This window comes from Sesamum indicum, linkage group LG9 (assembly GCF_026168435.1).
Source record: "Sesamum indicum cultivar Baizhima isolate 11 linkage group LG9, ASM2616843v1, whole genome shotgun sequence".
NCBI lineage: Eukaryota > Viridiplantae > Streptophyta > Magnoliopsida > Lamiales > Pedaliaceae > Sesamum > Sesamum indicum.
In genome coordinates, this window is record NC_142665.1 from 3,527,430 (window position 1) to 3,546,753 (window position 19,324).

General features: G+C 34.9%; 3 protein-coding genes across 5 annotated transcripts; all 3 read right to left on the reverse strand.

Annotated features, from left to right (window-relative positions):
• Positions 1 to 2,843: 2,843 nt before the first annotated feature.
• LOC105170458 (small ribosomal subunit protein eS26z) lies at positions 2,844 to 5,184 on the reverse strand. The gene is made up of 5 exons (XM_011091221.3): positions 5,030 to 5,184; positions 4,812 to 4,904; positions 4,020 to 4,104; positions 3,783 to 3,916; positions 2,844 to 3,218 (listed from the first exon to the last, which is right to left on the reverse strand). Exons 1-5 carry the CDS (start codon positions 5,030 to 5,032, stop codon positions 3,153 to 3,155), a joined length of 381 nt encoding a protein of 126 aa, XP_011089523.1. The 5' UTR covers positions 5,033 to 5,184; the 3' UTR covers positions 2,844 to 3,152.
• Positions 5,185 to 6,293: 1,109 nt separating this feature from the next.
• Positions 6,294 to 12,866, reverse strand: LOC105170459 (UDP-xylose transporter 3). Of its 3 annotated transcripts, none has more exons than XM_011091222.3 (8): positions 12,708 to 12,866; positions 12,144 to 12,300; positions 10,508 to 10,692; positions 9,868 to 9,935; positions 7,563 to 7,695; positions 7,195 to 7,356; positions 6,843 to 7,118; positions 6,294 to 6,732 (listed from the first exon to the last, which is right to left on the reverse strand). In XM_011091222.3, exons 2-8 carry the CDS (start codon positions 12,262 to 12,264, stop codon positions 6,616 to 6,618), a joined length of 1,062 nt encoding a protein of 353 aa, XP_011089524.1. In that variant the 5' UTR covers positions 12,265 to 12,300; positions 12,708 to 12,866; the 3' UTR covers positions 6,294 to 6,615. The 3 variants fall into 3 exon arrangements, with proteins under 3 accessions (XP_011089524.1, XP_011089525.1, XP_088741591.1); XM_011091223.3 differs by lacking the exon at positions 12,708 to 12,866 and adding an exon at positions 12,547 to 12,688; XM_088885465.1 differs by lacking the exon at positions 12,708 to 12,866 and adding an exon at positions 12,396 to 12,417.
• Positions 12,867 to 15,462: 2,596 nt separating this feature from the next.
• On the reverse strand, positions 15,463 to 17,145 carry LOC105170460 (expansin-A4). The gene is made up of 3 exons (XM_011091225.3): positions 16,944 to 17,145; positions 16,244 to 16,556; positions 15,463 to 16,162 (listed from the first exon to the last, which is right to left on the reverse strand). Exons 1-3 carry the CDS (start codon positions 17,074 to 17,076, stop codon positions 15,859 to 15,861), a joined length of 750 nt encoding a protein of 249 aa, XP_011089527.1. The 5' UTR covers positions 17,077 to 17,145; the 3' UTR covers positions 15,463 to 15,858.
• Between the last annotated feature and the right edge of the window lie 2,179 nt (positions 17,146 to 19,324).

Here is a 19,324-nt window from a genome sequence, read left to right on the forward strand (position 1 = left end):
CTAGGAATGAAGATCAGCGATTGGTCCATTGGGAGAATGCTTCATCTATATGCTATTCTTACGATTTGGCCAAGACCCTTTGTATATTGTATTTAACTCCTAAATGTTTTTTATTCAATAAATGCATTTGAGGTTTTTCTTTTTTTTCAAATATTTATATATTATTTATATTATTAATTTATAGTACATGTGGGACGGTGTATTCCAATCCCTCAAATGCACCCACATAAAAAAGAAGTCGTCTCTATACTATTTTTATTATTAATTTATAATCCATGTGGGATGGTCTGTTTTCATAGGCCTTACAAATTTACCTTAGAAAGGAGCATCATTAGATAGAGGAGGTTTGTGAGAGTTATAAGTATCGCAAGCTCTATTTTAACATGTATTAGAGGCTACCAATAGTATAAGATTCACTTCTACGACTCGTCTAATCCAATAATTTAGAACCACAACCATGAATGAAAGGACATGTGGCTCAGTTGTCCCAACCCATACTAGGGCACATGATTGGTCCAAAGGTATCGATACTCAAGCTCATAAACACTACATGTATATTGTTAAACAATACAATCATTTACAATAGTTTGCATTTATATACCATCTACATCAAATTTCTGTATTTTATTGGGGAAAATCCCGACACTTCTAATCACGTTGACCGATCGAGACCAAGCAACAAAAAAAAATCATGACCCAAAACACAATTATATTAACGTTGTATTTGAGAAACTAAGGGTTTCAATTTCCTAATAACAAATTAATTATATATATTTTTAATAATTTCATATTATAAATAATTTTCAATTTTTATATAAATCATGTAAGAATAATTTTCAATTTTTATATTTTTAAACCATCCAAAAAATTCCATTCAAATGTAAACAACCAAAATATGAAATTACATGGATTGAGATAAAAGCGAAATACAATTGCAACAGTCTACTACATCTGATGTAGGTAGGTGCAAACTGCAAAATACCCCAAATATATGGGCTTAATTATTCCCCCTAGATAGGGATGTTCTATTCTGAAAGCTAAGACCTGAGCTTGAAAATGAAGGTGGTGTTGGGCAGCCCTCTCCCATGTCGCTAGCTAGGGCTATAATCATTTATTACCCATGATATTTGTCAACATTGACCCATAAAAGGATAAAAGTAATACAAAACAAGAAACACCAAAATAATCATATAATTTCTGCAAGAGTTAAAAGCTATTACTTAAATTTTGTATGAAATTCCTATATATGTATATATAGATAAATGTAGTTTATCCCCTATATTAGCGGAAATAAGTAATTTATTCTTAGTGTAAAAAATAAAACAATAATTTATCTCCCTATATTATCATAAATAAAGTAATTTACCCCTAACGTGTTTCATGAATTACATGTGCATTTTTTTTTATTTTAAAATTTAAAATAATGTCTATGTTTTTATTCAATAACCGTTGGATCTTGCTCAATATACGATCCAAATTTAACTAATAAATCAAAAGTGTAGATATTATATGTTCAAATTAACGATTTAAATTTGAATTCATAAATTAAAATTACATATTACATATAATTAAATTTGAGTATATTATATTTATATTTTTATAATGAAAACTATTTATATATTTTTATATATACACAATATATATATGGAGAGAGAGAGAGAGAGAGAGAGCGACAAGGAGGGCAAATCTGGGCGGGGGGCTGAGTTTGGGCGCGACAAGGGGTTGGCGATGGGGAAAGGGGCAGGGGGAGAGAGATGATGGATCTGGGCGCAGGGGGAGGGGGCGGAGGAAGTGGGTGGCGACAGAGGAGGAAGGGGGGCAGCGGCGACAGTAGCGCGAGGAGAGGTTGACGGTGGCGGCAGCCCGACGACAGTATGGCGAAGACGAAAGGGAAAAGATATATATGCTACTTTTATATAACTAAATGTATAATATTTAATATACTAATATTATTTTTATAAAATATATATATATATATATATTAATATATTTAATTTAATATATATAATAATATTTTTATTGATAAAAGTTATGCCTAAATGCATATGGGGCCGTGTAATACATGGCTGGATTTAGGGGTAATTTGTTCTATTTTTTATAACACATGAGGATAAATCGCTCATTTTTCTTAACATGGGGAGTAAGTTGCATTTTTCACACACATATATATATGCATATGTATTACTTTTGTTAATCCACAATTTGATACTTGATTATTAACCAAGATATTTATCACTTTAACTATAGCATTACAGGCAATCCTCAACCTATTAAACATAATTTATCCATTACTTCAACTGCAATTAGGATATGTAGAGATAAAAAGTTATTTTATGAAATTTGATTTTCGGTTCAATTAACTTATCCAATCACTTTAGGACTCTTCCTAGTAAGGAATTAATAATCAATAATTCACACTTAATGAAATGCACACTAGACGTTATATGGTTACCCATGGTGGGGAAAAGTCAATTTTGGTTCTCGATTATAAAGACTCCAGACTTCTATAACTACTCAACATAACAAGTTGAAGGTTACCATTTGCAATAGGTTTGACGAAAATAAATATAAATATTTATATACAATAAAAACTGAGTGTTCAAAGATCAAAATAAAATTTAAATCACTATTTTCCAGCTTATTTTCAACAATTAATAAACACTTACAACCATTGACACGCCCCAATGTCAAAGAACAAACAAAGAAATAATACATGACAAAACAAATACTCATCCACAGGTATGTTATATTAATGATGCCAAGTACCGGAAAAACTCAAGAAACCCCACTCGCCATGAACAAGCAAACAATTATGATGCATAATGGCATGAAAAAGATAAATGTAAGAAAACTAAATAACCAGGTTGGCCCTTGACATACATGAGATCATTCTACTCCAAAAATCATCTCCATGATTTTTCAATGTTAATGCAGCTAATGGCTTCACGACCCACTGTTCCTCAAAGGACAGCCAGAAAGGCATTTTTAATGAATTCAAGAACCCCATTGCACATTAAATATCAATATCATAGTTCTAAGTCCGGAAAACTAAATTTAACAATGGTCAAAACCAGGTTATACGTCAAAACCGCAATTGAAAAAAAAATAGCATAACATAACCAATGAGGTAGCAAAAAGGTCGGCAGAAGGAATTAAGCACGGGCAGCAACAGGTGGTCCACCAACACGTGGAGCTTGCTGTGGCCTAGGCAGATCATCCTGCAATTGTGGAAAGGACGTAACAGCATATTAGACAACCAATAAGGTTTGGTAAAGGAGAAAAGAATGTATTACTGCAATAAAATGCGAAGAATTTAAGACCAACTCATGCAAAGTCTTGTTCAGTTATGAACAAGTAAAATTCGGAAACCTCCCTTAGGCAGTAGTAATAGAAGTGTATAAAACTAGAAACCTCATAATGTTTTCCAGTTGCAGAGACAAATCTAGTTTTATTTTCAATGGCTCTGCTACAAAGCTGCCATTTCCAGAGCCAACTTCCTTAAAAGCATTGGAAGAGATGCTTATATGCAGAACATTCCAGAAATGTCATTAAACCCATGCACAAGGGTTATGGTGTGTCTGTGTGGCTTTTATTTATTTATTTCATTTGTGTATGCGTGCGAGAGATAGAGAGAGAGAGTAAGGGGGAGGGGGGAGAGAGTAAATCATATTTCCTCCAGAGGGTGAGCAAATATGTACAACACAATTACACATGTCGCAGTAATAGCACATCAAACTAGAAAAAGCAAAATGCTAATCCAGAAAAAGAATAAGGTAACTGACCCTTGGGCGTCTGAAGCGCTGTGGAGGCTCACGAATCCTCCTGTCAGTACGGGACCGAACCCTCACAACCTTGGAGTGAATAGCACATGAGACACAGTACTGCATCTTCACATACAGCTTAGGAAGGGTGTACGCTATATTGAACAAAAGTATGCAGATAATTTATCAATTTCTTCTGAACTATTCTGTACACATGTAAGACAAAGTCAGACTAATTTGGGAAAAAGAAAAGCTTACTGTCGAAAGCACAAGCTTCCTGCACATCCCTAACAGCAGCTTGCTCAACTATGTTTCTCACAAGAAACCTCTTGATTGCCTTGTCCTATCAAACAAAGTTGTAGTTTAGCAACAATCAACTGCTTTATCAAATTAAGCCAAACACTTTTCATGTACGAGATAATCTTCAAGCTCTTTAACATTCAACATAGCACAAAAAATACTACAACATTCTTTAGCCGGTAGCAGTATATCTTCATAATTGCAACTACACATGCAAATGATCTACTTCTGAACCATACACACATGGAAGCAGAACCAGGGTGTCCAAAGCGAAGCCACTGATGTAATGTTTGACAAAGGCCTGCTTGTGTAGTTTATCAAGAGATAACAACCACCAAAAGGCCAGCTCTTTGATTGATTCAAGACATCAACACTGTAAAAGATGATCAGAAAGTAAAACCTAAACTCATCCTTCAACAGAGACCAAGATTCTAACTCCAGAACAAGCTGATAATATTAAGTCTCAAAATCATCAGATACATCTGACCAATACGTGTTTGCTAGACAAAATTCAAGGGAGGAACACTAGCACAACAAGCATTTACACTCCACAAATTAACTTTCAGTGGAGGATCGAATACCAAAACATGCAATTTCTATTACCCAGCAAAAAACGAAATTCGAAAACCAAAGCACGATCCACGCCACGTCCAATCGATTTGTTCATACAGGTTTAACTCAAGCCCGACCACTACCAACATGACACTGAAAATAAATACACTAACAAAAAAACGGAGAAAGAAGAAAAACCTTGGGGCAGCATTTCCCACAGTTGGAGCAGCGGATGAAATTCACGTGACCACGGCCATGCTTGTTGCGCCCTCCGTTCCTTCTCTTGAACGTCTACCAAATTTTCCAACAAATTAAATAATGATTACGCACTAGACGAACAATAGGAAAACGAGGAAAAATTCGAACAAAGATTGAATAATTCCAAGCAGAACTATGGAGAATAACTGTTCTTCTACCATTGTCGATCAACTGCTTCTGATCTCTGGCAGTAGAGCCGCTCGCCCACAGCTCGAACACGCTCTAGGGTCTAGTGTTCCAGAGGAATGAAAGAGAAGACCACAGTTAGGGAGAATTTATACTAGGGCCTTTTTTCTGAAACCCTAAATCCACTGGGTTCAAATTGATGCCAAGCCCATGAACCGCCCAAACTCGAATTGGACCCAACACTCGGTTTTGCCAACCGGGTTTTGTTTAGATTAAGAATGAGCAATGGGAAACGGGGCGGATAGATCGGGCCATGTTTTAAGTTCAAACAGTTCGGGGTCAGGGTTAGGGTTCGGGTTCGTGTATGGGTACAAATCTTTTTAATTTTATAGACCTGATTGAATTTACGATGAGTCTCGAGTTTTGTCAAAAACACAGCTTGAACTTGTCTCGAATAATATTTATAAATGTAATAGTTATATAAATAGATATGAATCAAGTACATTTTTTTAATTTAAATTAAATTGATAGTCATACTTTTTATTGGTTTAAAATTATTAGTGATGTAAATGTATTAGTTATATAAATATTGTTCATTGATGAATTTGAGCAGAAATATAATTTGCTGGACATGTGTGTTCTTGCAATTATTTCTATGACATTTCCTCGGTGAAAAATTAATACTTGAGTATCGTCATAAAACTAAAAGAACATAAAAATACTATTGTCTTAGTTAATAATTCTATCATGTTGCTCGAATGTATCAAACATATTAATAATTTTATAAAAAATAAAACAATAAAGACAATAGATCACGAACAACCATATATATATTGGACTTCAACCCAACACTTTGGTCTAAAAGTGTTTGGACCGATGATTCTTTGCTGAGTGGTTTATTTCAGGCTTTACAATAAAAAAATTGTAAGTTCAAATCTTACGAATATATTTGTTTAGTCTATTTTTAATAGTAATTTGTTGCTTTTTTGTTTACTTAAAATGACAAGTAGGAAGAAAATTGACTTTGAATTGATTATGGTTTTATTAAATAATAGTACTTTCGAGTATTATGTAGTTTATTGTTTAATGTTATTAATGTTAATAAGACTGCTTATCGATGGAAAGTTTCACAATTTTTTGAAACAGGAGGAGGAATTCATGTCATCTCAACAGTACTCCAAACATGTTACTGTGCTAAGGTTACTACAAGAGAGTGCAACAGTAAATTTCAACCACCTCAGAGCAAAATCCGGACTAAAATTCCTCAACCACAAGCAGAGATTCAAATCATATCTCTTCTCAACCAATTAATAATTTTCATTAAAACGCATATTCATAATCTAAACTGTAACATTTGCTTCTCAAAAAACAATGTCATCCACGAAACAAGTATTTTGATTAACCATCACTTCTATTGGCAAGCCTAGCGTATACAAAACTGCTACATAAGACCATATCATTTAGCTCTAGTACTTGTGAACAAAAGTTTTAATATGTTGAAAATGCAGAAATCACCAATCCACAATGCACGGAATCCCTTGCAAGGCGACATCTTTTTCGCCAGAATAACTTCGTCCATATATTCAAACAGGGTAAACGAATTTGTACCGTGAAGATTTTACGCCTGCAGGTCCTTGTTTGAAGTCCATCCAGGAGCTCTTACAACACCTCCTTCGTTTAAAATACCGCCTCCGTTTTCAACACTTAGTAGGGGATCAGACTCGCCTTCCTTGGCCTTGAAACACACAAATGGAGAATCAGCACAGCTGTTTTTACATACGTGATGGAACTCTCATATACGAAAAGGTAGATGAATTACAAAGTAATGAATAGAAGGTTAAGCACCTGAGACAATTGGGCCGATGCTTCAGCAACGGCCTTTTGCTGGCTTTCAACGGTGCAATAATACGAGTATAGCACCATGCCTACTATAGCAATCAAGATTCCTAAAATGTTGCGCCAGCTAAATGGATCCTGTAGAAGAACGTAGCCAAATGCCAAAACAAGGCAGGTTTTTAAGTGCCCCAGGACCTGATAGGTGACTGGTGATGTCTTTCCAATTACCAGAAAGGTACTGAAGTTCACCGACACTGATATTAAGCAGGAAAGCACGATAAATGCCTGTCATGAAGAAACCATGAAGTTATGGGCTGTGCAAGATCTATATCAGCTGAGGGGAAAGAGTTTGAATTCTCACCAGAACTTGAGGAGTGTAATTGAAAGCAAAAACATTTTGGTTTGTCAAAAGCCCATCTAAAAATGGTCCAGTCACAAACAGAGTTATTGCCTGATATGGACAAGATTGGTACAGGAGTTGGGTCGAAGAAACCTTGAATTTCTTCTGGATTGTATTTGTCATCTGAGTGTATTTAGAGTTAAGATCTCATTATTGCTGAGGAGCCAAATGTGAAAAGCAAACTGCTAATATTTCAAAAGTATAACTAGACAAAATGACAGATGAAAGATAAACTTTCTTCTGCAGACCAATTTCCACTTTTTCGAGAACAGCTAATGGAGAATTCTTAGAGGCATGAGAAATAAGTTAGATAAGACAGAAGAGGATACAATTTGTGCAACACAAGTTGTAACAACTGCAAGCAGAGACAAGATGGAACCCAGGATATTGAGCTGTAAATCAGTCACTGTGGCGATTCCAACGCCCATGAGAAGAACAGAGAGTGAAAGCTGGACATTCCGACTGTAAAATGGTGGATAAGAAAGTGTTAGCAGCCAAAATTTGCAAACTTGTATATGCAGAAATGGAGCAAAATCATATCAAAACTACACTACTAATTTAAATTGCCAGGGACTCAAATTTAAAATGTGCATTATTGATGTTGCAATTCATGATTAGCATATTTAGCCCCACAGCTGCTCGCCCCCCAACCTGCCCAATGCTTAATAACTCCTGATAATTGGAGGATATAGTGGCAAAGAGAAGACTCACAAAATTTCAAATGAAATGCAGAATTAATGGACATTGGGAAGCTTTGACTATTACAGCTGGAGTGAGGCATTTTTATTCTATTAAGGATGTAGAACTGATAAACTAGTTAATCCTTGCTCACTTTATCTTCAACAATATGCACGACACAAACTGTTCTACTATAAAGTGCACAAGACGATTGTTATCGGTGATGAAAACAATAATCCTTGAGGGTTTTACACCAGTTTGGCTCATGGTATATATACCATGAACAGCTGCTCATATAAGACAGTAAAACTTTAAGCAGCACTTATCCAGTTTCGAGGTATTGTGATAAGAACTGTTCTAGGCCGGAAGAGGAAAAGGAAATACGTTAATAGCAGTTGTATGATTCGCACTGGACGACAGAAGATCATCAGATAGATCCAGCCTTATGTTTCAAGAATATGCATCAATATACCTTATTCCCCAATCATCCTAATAAACAGAAAAAGGCATCTTCAGCTATCCAGTATATCAGTTCCAAATCTGACCCAACAAAGGGAAACCTTAAAGTTCTTGATCCAGCCAGTAAGTCCAGTGGCTTTCTCATTGTCTACTCAGAGTCTCAAACAAAAGAAATTTTGAAAGACTTGATGCATTATCCGGTGAAACAAATGGAAGTTCAAACACTAGATCCAACTACTTTACTCATACCCAGGGATAACATACATCTCAGGCTCAAGGCTTTGGCACAGAGGGGCTATAGAGAAAGTTAAAGTATCTGAAACTCAACCAATTTTTGCTCCAGATGTCACATCAGCTTTATATTCCAAATATAGTCTCCTACCCAACTATAACTGACCCTTCCTTCCCAGCCCCACATGCCTCCACACAACAAGCTGTCACCCCGCCGCACTCAGACTCAACAACGGAAAACTTTGAAACACCTTCCACCATCTAAAGCCACAGAGCATCAACAACAGCTTTTCCTCACCTGCGCCATCAGCCAACCAAACCCTCACAACACAATCACATGCACATACACAAAACAACATAGGAGTGCGCATACATGATCACATAACGGGAACTCAAATTTTCTTGACCATTCGTGGCAGGAAAAGGAGCTGACACCATTCCTTCCCCAACACTCAGCCCCCAAGGCCAGTTGAAAAACCCCAAATCTTCCCATATTCTCCAACAATTACCCTTAAATTCATCCAAATTTTCAAGAAAATTGAGAGAGGAATAGTTCATGCCTTCCTTGCCTTTGGAGTAATTCTTGTATTGGAGGTTAAATTTCATTTGTTCCCCATACTACTTGAATTGAGAGTGCAATACAGGATTACAAACATCAGCATCAGAATGTGAGGGTGAGGTTGGTCTATGGAGTTTTTAGACAGTGGATTCAACCTTGGATTTCGAAAATATAGTGATTACATTTGTTGGTAGTGTTGTATGTGAGTGTCTAAGGTCTCTAACCATGGAACAAGGGGGTTGCAGCAGCTGCTACAGTGGCAATGTAGTGGATACCCAAATAATGAGAGGGGGGGGGGGAGTATTAGTAAGTAATACACTATTTTCTAGGGAAGGTTCTTATAATTAACCCTTTCTCTTTTGTTCTTTGATGGATCTCATAATTAACCATTTCAAATGAACCAGAACTACAAAAGTAACAAAACTATGAGAAGACTTTACAATTCTTAGATATAAGATAAAAGATACAACACTATTTAAAATCATTTTATGTAAGACAATAGAATCTTTTCTTGCAACAAACAACATTTACTGCATTAAATTAATAAGCCTTTCATAAAAACATGGAAGACGCAGGGATGTTCTGATGAACAGGAAAGAATATTGGATCGAAAACTCAGTGCTTGCAGTAATTATATACTCAATATTAGATAGATGGCAAAATACACAAAATTTAAATATGAAAAAAGAGTGATTGAGAGACCTAACCTGAACTTCTTTCTGAAGAACAGCGTCTCTAAAAGAACAGTGCAGGGTATAATTGCCAGTTTTGTCATCTGAAATCCATAAAGCGTTGGGCATTTAAATTTGGCAACTATGGCTATTGCAAACAAAGGAAAAGAACTCTAGGGATAATAGTGTGCTGAAAGGAGCTAGATAGAGAGAATACAAAGAACCTAGGGCCCCTTATCTACTTCAAATGCTAGATATAAAAACATATTGTTCTATAACCGTACTTCCAACTATTATGAGAAAATGCTATACTGGTTGCCCATGAGTTACCCTGACCTTTCATCTATCTACATCACTAGATCCCTTGTCCAATCTCCCAAGTGAACTAGCCTAATGTGAGTCTTGAAAAAGTTAACTCTCCTTTATTGAGCTACAGATCTTATCTGACACAGCTTGAAGATTTGAGCAAAGTAGCTTTAAGGCTTGATAAAGGACATTAGGACTTTGACTTTAGTACTGTAAACCTTCAAAGATACCCCCAAAACTAAACTTATCAGGTGAAGGTTTTTTAGCATCTGAGAGAAGCTTACAGAAGAAAAAGCACTAAGGCCCCAAAGAACTTGCCCCTACTAAATGGATTGAGAAAATAGATTAGAGCGGGAAAATAGAGATAAACCTGATAGAAACCAACGGAGTTGAAACCCAGGCTAAGATTTAGAAGACCAATCGATGTTCCATTCAGAATTCCAAACCCCATGACAGCTCTAGGATCAAAAGGCTTGTGCTCAAACCATTTCATCCACAGAGCCACATGAAGAGAACAAAATGTGACAAGAAGATGCCAGCTAGTCAGAGTGGTAGCTGCAAAAGTAAAATATCGACAAAGTCAATTACTTGTAAGGGTTCAACCAAAACCAGTATGGTTTAGTGAGAAAAGAAACAAAGTTAGATATATGATCTACCAATATACACAAGCTTTGGAGATATATAATCTTAAATAGTTAATCATGATATAATCAAACATTTACATAATAAGATGCAAATTGGCATTGAAGATGTCTAGATATATACTTCCAGAATGCTGACAAAATTATAGATAATGTCATACAATTCTTTAAACAAAAAATTATATCCACAAGGATACTGAAGGACTTCCTCTAAGGGTAGCTGTTAGGCAATTCAAACCTTAATATTTCTTATAATTCGCATGAGATGGATTGATGGAAAATTTTTTGATGTCCCTTATACGAAGTTCGCGTGTTTGGTACTTTAGAAATACATCATACATCACAACTCAGACAATAAGAAGGAATTAGTGAAATCTAGTAGAGCTGCCAAAGCAATAAAACATGTTAATATGTAAGGTTGATCATATATCCATTTAAACCAATACGAATGGTAAATATTAATTTTGTGATGTGAATACAAAAAAACAACGATCTCCGATATCAAAATCAAGTGTTGTTCAGCTACCCATGCAATTCTGTGAAAACTTAATGTTCACTAGCCACCCTTTGCCTTTTCAATCTAAATGCACAAACTCCCATCACAATATACAAATGCATGACAAAATATGATGTTCAATTCAATCAGTAATAACTAAAGAAGCACAATTTTGATTCAAACAACAAAAGTTGCCAGGCTATTGGTCTAGTTGGTACATTCCCTGAACAATTAATTTTATATTTCATAATGGCACAAGCATCATCAAGGATTTCTCTGGTATCATTGTTGGATCTACAAAAGAAAGATGAAAGAGAGAAGAAGATGAATCAAAGTACTGGTACAGAGTGGCATTATCTTGATGAAGTAGAACGAACAAGATGAAGTAACTTATGTTCCCTCCGCACATAATCTAAAGTTATTAGTACAGACCTATGCTCTGCATTATATTTCCATTTTTAGTGGCCCCATTCAAGAACACTACCATCAAGTCCATATTACTCATAACCAAAAAAGAAATGCAAAATTAAAAAGTGCCTCGGCTGCGCAGTGAATGAGTTTGTCCAGATATCGCTACACCATGTATTAGCTCCCAATCCTCTGTTAGAAGAAATATCCCCATTACCAAACCCCAAGATTCTTCCAATAAAATTGCAGTAAAACGCAATCCTCAAAAATACCTGTTAACACAGTAAAATCTTTGTCTAGACAAAAGTAAGACCACAAAATTCACAAAACAATGTTCCCAGAACGCAGACGCCTAAAACAATACACTAGGTGAAGACAAGACACTAGTACATGCGTGACAGAATAGACGCAATCAGTACTATTTTCACATTACTAACGGATAAAGTCCATAAAATTCTCACCAAAAGTAAAGCCAAGAGTGCTAATCAGCGCCTTGTTGCAAATCACAATAGACACCGAAGAAACTACAGAAAGACTCAGCGCTCCAATCGTCCCCAGCTGATACCGCTGGCCTTCACTCATCTTCACAGTCTCCTCTCTGATTCAACGCCTCAATATCTACTCATCAAACATAAAATCCTCCATAAAATTCATGCTTCCACCAAAATTATAAACGATAGCAAACTTAACGCTAACTAGGAATATTCAATTACTTCATTTCAAATTCAGGTACAAAACTAAGACATATTGAGACAAATCACCAAATCCAGCTCAGCTGTAGGAAATGAACAATATCCCGGACCAAATTAATGAGTTAAAAAAACCAATGTTATCAACATCAGAACAAGGCATTGAATTACAAACCAAACGAAAACCCAAAAATTTCAGAAATGAACCCCAGATCTGCTCTATTGCGCGAACAATCATTCACATCTACTCGCACCGAAGTACAATAAACACACGGACACACGCACCGACATACAGAGCAATGTGATTTTGTACGTAGAGAGGGAGAAAGAGAGTACCGGAAAAGGGTTTTCAGATCACTGAAATCGATGCAGTGATCTGAGTTAAAAATATCTGAAATCTGATCAATCTTTCTCCTAAAAGAATGTGATTTTACGTAAGAAGAAAACGTGTGAGAAGCACCGGGGGGTATGAAATTAAAATTGAGAATTAATTTGACTTTGCCGGCTAATCATGTGGGGGGCGCAAATGTAATTATTAGGAAACTAAGGTAACACCCCTTCACTTTCTAAATTACTCTTCAGGACCCAAATAATTCCCAAGTTGCAAAATCAGCTCTATGAGTTTGCCCAAAGTGAGAACCTAGTCTTACCAAACCACTTCCAATCAGTCCATTAATAATTGGTTAAATTACAACTATCTCCCCTAAAATTTAGTATAATTCTAAATAATTTTTTATAATTTGAAAAATTATAAATACTCTTCTAATTTTAACATATGTCTAACAAAGAGCTTATTATATCATATTTTCATTTAATTTTTATGGTGAACTGACCAAAATATTTTTTTGAAATGTAAATTATAATTATATATTTTTTATAATTTGTAAAATATTTTTATGAACTAATATTCATTATAGATTTTTTATAATGTTCATTTCATCGTCTAGAGGCTACATAATGATTTTTATTTGAATGGAATAGTTTTAATTTTTTAAACAATAAAAAAGTATTCGTAATTGTATCAAAGCTCATAGAGCGATCGACACTTTTGATGCGAAAATTTCTCTTCTTCTTTTATACAATCAATGTACCTGAAGGAGTATATGCTTGATTGCTCAAAAGATGATTTTGTCCTTTATTTTTATAGTTAATTTTTAACAGACGAGCAATAGTTTATACTTCTAGGCTTGTCATCTATATATTAAAAAAGGTAAATTATATTTAAAGTCTGTTTGAAAATACAAAATTATATATTTTTTTAAAAAAATTCTAAAATTATGCTAACAAGCTTTTGAAAATTTATCGTTTACACATAATATTAGGGAAAAATCTAGAGACCCTTTGTGATAATAGGAATGTTCAAAAAGCCCCCTATGAAAATTAAAGTATCAAATACCCCCCTGTGATATAAAATAAAGTTTAAACCATACAAAATTTGGGTCACACGGGCTTTGATTGTGATTTTTCTATGATAATACTATTTTTTTGATATTTTTGCCCTTCTCTCACAGTTAATATATAAAATTATATATATTTATTAATAATAAAATATTATCTTTATAATAATTATTTAAAATATTATTTATATAATAATTATTTAATTAAAATATTATATGTTTTTATTATTTATAAAATATTATTTAAATTAACTTATGAAAAAAAAAAAAAATGCGACAGCGGCAACGCCGCTGTTGAAGAGGAGGGCGCCGCACCCTCCTTACCCCTAGGCAACGGCCGTCGCCCATATTTTCGAATGTGATGCGGTCGCCCTCCAATTCGCCCTCCATTTCTAGACACGAGAGGGGTGGGGGTGGGGGGTGAAGAAGGGGGCGGGGAAAAGAGGTGAAGAAGACGGGGTGGGGGGAGGGCCGTGGGGTGGGGGTGGGGTTTATAATTATTATTTTATTTTTTATATATATATTATAATTATATATATTATAAATATATTTTAATAATATTAAATAATATATATTATAAATTAAAATAATGATAAGGGCAAGATCGTAAATGCATCCCCAATTCATGATAAATTGTCGGATATACCGCAATAAAATAATAATAATAATCTAACGGTTGCTAGAATTAGAGATGGCGTATATATTAAGTGAAGGTACGACAAGTAAGCCACTCACAAAATGGGCATGCATGCACTGGATTGAAATCAGGAGTATTTTGACAATACAACTAACGTTGGAGGATTTTATGCAATTTTAGCAAGTACATGGGGTTCTATGCAATTTAACTGAAGTTTTATTTGTTATTATATTGGGATAGATATAAAAAGAATTTTAGTATTGATTATTAGAATTTGGGCGTGAAGTTGGAGTAGTACAACAACTTGAGGGCTTTTCTTCTGTTACATGCTATTTTATATTTTTAAATTCCCTCCAATTAATGACATTTTGAAATTATTTTTAACTTATGATAATTGACAATATTTGTCACCAAAAATTGCCAATTTTGACCATAAAATATCCTCAATTTGCAGTTGTCACGTAACAATTTTTTGCCAAATATGAAATTTCCAGCAACAGATATTCTCAATGTGTCATTATTGAAAATTCATTTTCCTGTCAGCAAATGTTCTTCAAGGCCTCAAGCTACTCAGTTGGGCCTGGAAAGTGCATTTGAATACTAGCCCAAAAGCCCACACAAATTCCATTCCATGCCCTAAAGAATTAAAATTATTGTGGTCCTATATATAAGTATAAATAAATCGAGTCGAGTTAAATACATTATTAGTTAAATTAATTGAAATTATTATAAAATTTTAAAATTTTTGTTCGAGTTAGCCTAATCATTGATCGATCAAGTTCAAAATGAGGTTTAACTAGATCAATTATGAGTTGAATTCGAACAATTTGAGTTTCTCAAGTATATTTTTTTTATTATTTGTTTATTAATTCAATCAAATCCGGATGTTGCCTAAAAGCTTATGAAATAAAAAACTTAGTTCGAGTTTGGTTCATTAAGTTTAACTAATTGTGCTTAACTGATTTTTTTATCGATCCACTTCAATTGAGTTTCATATAATTTGATTTTTTTTCTCCAATTCTATATGAAACAAACTTAGAAAAAATCAATGTTATGATTAACGAGAAAATCAAATAAAAATTTTATACCACGAATTTAACGTGACACAAAATTATATTGCTATAGTCATAATACAAACAAAACATTACACCAATTAGCAAATAAAGCAAAGCGGGTAGTAACCAACCACCTCAGCTTTTCTCTTACTTCTACAAATACGTATACAGAAAATTATACGTATACAAAATAAAATACATATATATGTTGATTTTTAAAATTTCAATTTATCATCCCTTGTAATGGTGCAAAAATATAGTTCCAAAAAAAGGGAAGCATTTTAGATCGTCAATGCGTGACCATTGATCTCTACGTAGATGTAGTCGGATATATTAATAAATTAATATGGAGTAAAATACGTATAATATTTTTCACTAAATCGTTTTTAATAATCATCTTAGAATTGACCCCCTTCAAATGTCTGGCCGAACTGCCAATTAGAGGGCGCCACGTTGTAGTTGGTAACAGTTCTGCCGTCACTGGTAGTGACTTGAAAGGAGAGGCTTTGGGCGTTGAGGTAAGAATTACTTTGCCAGTTCTGGCCCCAGTTCCTAGACATCCGTTGCCAGCCAGTTCTAGACCCTTTGATTGAAACAGCATGGACATCCCCTGCACCTGCAACATTAGTGATCAGAACCAAGTTGAAGTACGAGTGACCGTTGATGGTGAATCTAATTCCTCCTTTCTTGACACAGGGCACCCTGCAACAAAATGCATGAAAGAGATCAAAATTGATGCTTTATTTACACGTATTTTGACAAAAGCTTGGTAAGTGCACAAACCTCCTAAAGGCAACGGGCACAATGCCTGCTCGATATCGAGCAATTTGTAGAAAAGCGGGTTGGGCCATATCGAAATGCTGGAGAGGGGGATTGCACCACCCGCCGTTATTGTTAGGCAAGGCGTAGTTCGGTGGGCAGAAGTTGGTGGCGGTGACGGTGATGGTGCCTGGCAAGCACCATTGAGGGTCATTGTCGCACCGTACTTGGTAACACGCCCCACAGGTCAGCCCATTGTTGAATAGGGCCGTGCTTAGTGCTGCTGTGTTGGTTCCATATCCTTGGCTGTACAAATTACCATACCCACACGCCCCTCCTGCACAAGAGTATAGTAAGTATTTTAATTAATTTAGTTACAATTTTTGGAAGAAATTCATTGTGTATTTATCAAAACTAGCAGTGTTGAGATACATGACGTGCATGTTTTTAGAAAATATATAATTATTATATGTGAATAATTACAGTCACTATGTAGTCAACTTATAAGCACCTGAGCTTGATATTTTGAAAAAAAAAAAAAAAAAAGTTTCCATTTATCTCCACTGCAAACACCACTCTAATAAGCTATTTATAATTTTATTTTTAGACGATAACAAAATTAGAATAAAATACTATTTCACCTATTTAAGTAGCTATTTCTGTTCGTTTTAGTAACTCATAAAATACAAATTATAGACAAGAAATAAAATCAAACTATACGTACCCATTGTACCGGAAGCATCGCCACCGCCGTAGAAAGTGGCATGGGCGCTTTCCCAGGCGCCATAGTCAGCCACAGCAGCATGCAATTGAAGGAGTAGAGAAATTATGGCGAAAGAGTTCAGCCCGGGAACCATTTTTAGTGAATTGAGAGGAAGCAGAGTACTTAGACAAATATATGTATTTTTGGTAGCTGGTGGAGAGTGGTGGGAGCATTTATAGTGGTGGAGCAGCAGGCAGCAGGCAGCAGGAGTATCAAAGTTGGCAAGTAATTAGAAAAGGAGAGACAGCTGACAAGATTGGGGCTAACGGCCGCCCAAATGCCCCACGAGGGTGTTATCTGTGTTTGTGTGCTAAAATTAAGTTGAAATAGTTGATGTTGTTTAAGGGCACATGCGTTGGCTTTGGTTGGGCAGCTAAGTACCAAATTCTCAGCCTTTGTAGGCCCACCTCCTCCACATGCATGTAGCTACCCATAATAACTTATGCAGCCTCTCGGTTTTGTATTTATTTTCGTCTGAAAATATCAAACAGTGTAAGAAAGGAATCGTAAATGGGTGGCTTCTTACCTCAGATTCATTTCAAATAAGTTTGGGTTTAAATTATTGGATTTGGATTTGAAAACGAAATTTTATTTCACGAGTCGGGCTCGTTCGAATTGCGTCATTATAAGGATTTTCCAAGAGTATACCAATCACTCTGATAATTTTTTTTAGAAATAATTCGTTATTTTATCTATAAATACATCGAGAAACAACTATTAAAGTAGGTAAATGTTTATAAATAGAATTATAGAGACCTTCTAATTTGAGGTTATTTGGACGTAGACGACCTGGGCGGACCTTATGAATTCTACGCACTACTTGGTCAATAATTTGGATCTTTTGCTGTAACTTTTTGTTTCATCTTATATTCCATCTTTTCACTGTTAACTTTAGTACATAGAATATTTCTTCAAATATATACTTAAACATATACAACAAACAAATAATACAAATGGGTCTAATCTTCTTCCAAATCCAATGAATAGATCCCACGTCCTCCTCCGAGAAAAGGCAATCAGTAAATTTGATGACGACATTGTCTGAAAATTTATAAGTTTATTGAAGGAATAATTATTTAATATTTAATATTTTTAAAACCTTTTTTCACGTGCATGTAATAATTATATTTTGTGAAACTTTGTACGTAAAATTCTTTTTATGTTATATATATTTATATAGTGATAATAAAATTTCCATTCAAGAATTTTTATTTAGGCAGACTCTAATACCACGATCATGAAATGGACTGCGATTTGTGAATTTACTAATTAATTACATTGTGTGGACACGGTCTATTGATTTTACTATGGAGTTGGAGGGGGACAGGATATGGCTAGGATTCATTCATGGCCGTCATTTGCTGCAATGCCGCAATTGTCCAAAGGTTGATGAAGATGCTTTTCGGTGAAGAAAAAGTTTAATCAAAATCCGGATAATTAATGAAGCGTGTTGGCGACTATAGCTGATTTTGGTATTACTCGTGTTTTGGCATTTCTTGATGTTGTTGGTTAGCAGAATGCCCAAGTTTGACAAACTGATTTTCCAAGTAGCTGTCTTATAAACTTGTACTCACTCCACGACAATTTGGAAACATTAAAAATGATGTTGGACCACAAATAGTTCCACGAGTAAATAGAACCACGACAATGTGGAATATATATGTTACTTATTGGTCAAGTGCAATGTAATTGATAATTCGTCTGTTATAAGTTATGTTGTGTATTCGAATATAGATAGTGGGTAGACATCAAATTTATTAAAAAAACTTTAAAATACGTAAATAAGTCTTGAAATCCAGTAGCGTGTTCTGGAAAAAGAAGGACGCAAGTGCAATACCGAGAAGGCTCCAATTATAACATTTTGATTAAGATAGTAAGATCTTAGAGGAGGAAATATGTAGTCCTAGCGTTTTTTTTTTTTTGTTACATTCAACATATGCACGCTGATTGTACAAAAACGACACCATTTGTTTTATTTAAGAAAATATTTTATACACATGCCATGCATATGTTGCCAAAAATATATAGAAAATGCGACAAGTTTGGAAATAGAAACTTCAATGCGGCAAAAATGAGGTCGTAAGAATATTCAAATAGTAAAATCCGTACTTAAGACATAAAGAGCTGATATTAATAAATGTTCCCTAATTGTAGAATTATACTTAAACCATTCTTACAGAGACGATCATCTTGAGGCCTAGCAGACTTATGGCAAGATGCCTAAAGTATCATCTGCTTGTGTTCTTCTGGACTGAATGATTAATTTTTCTTTCCCACCGAAAGGTAGACAACAAAAGCTACTTTATACGTGTGTGTAAACCTTTGCAATTTTCCCTTTTGTC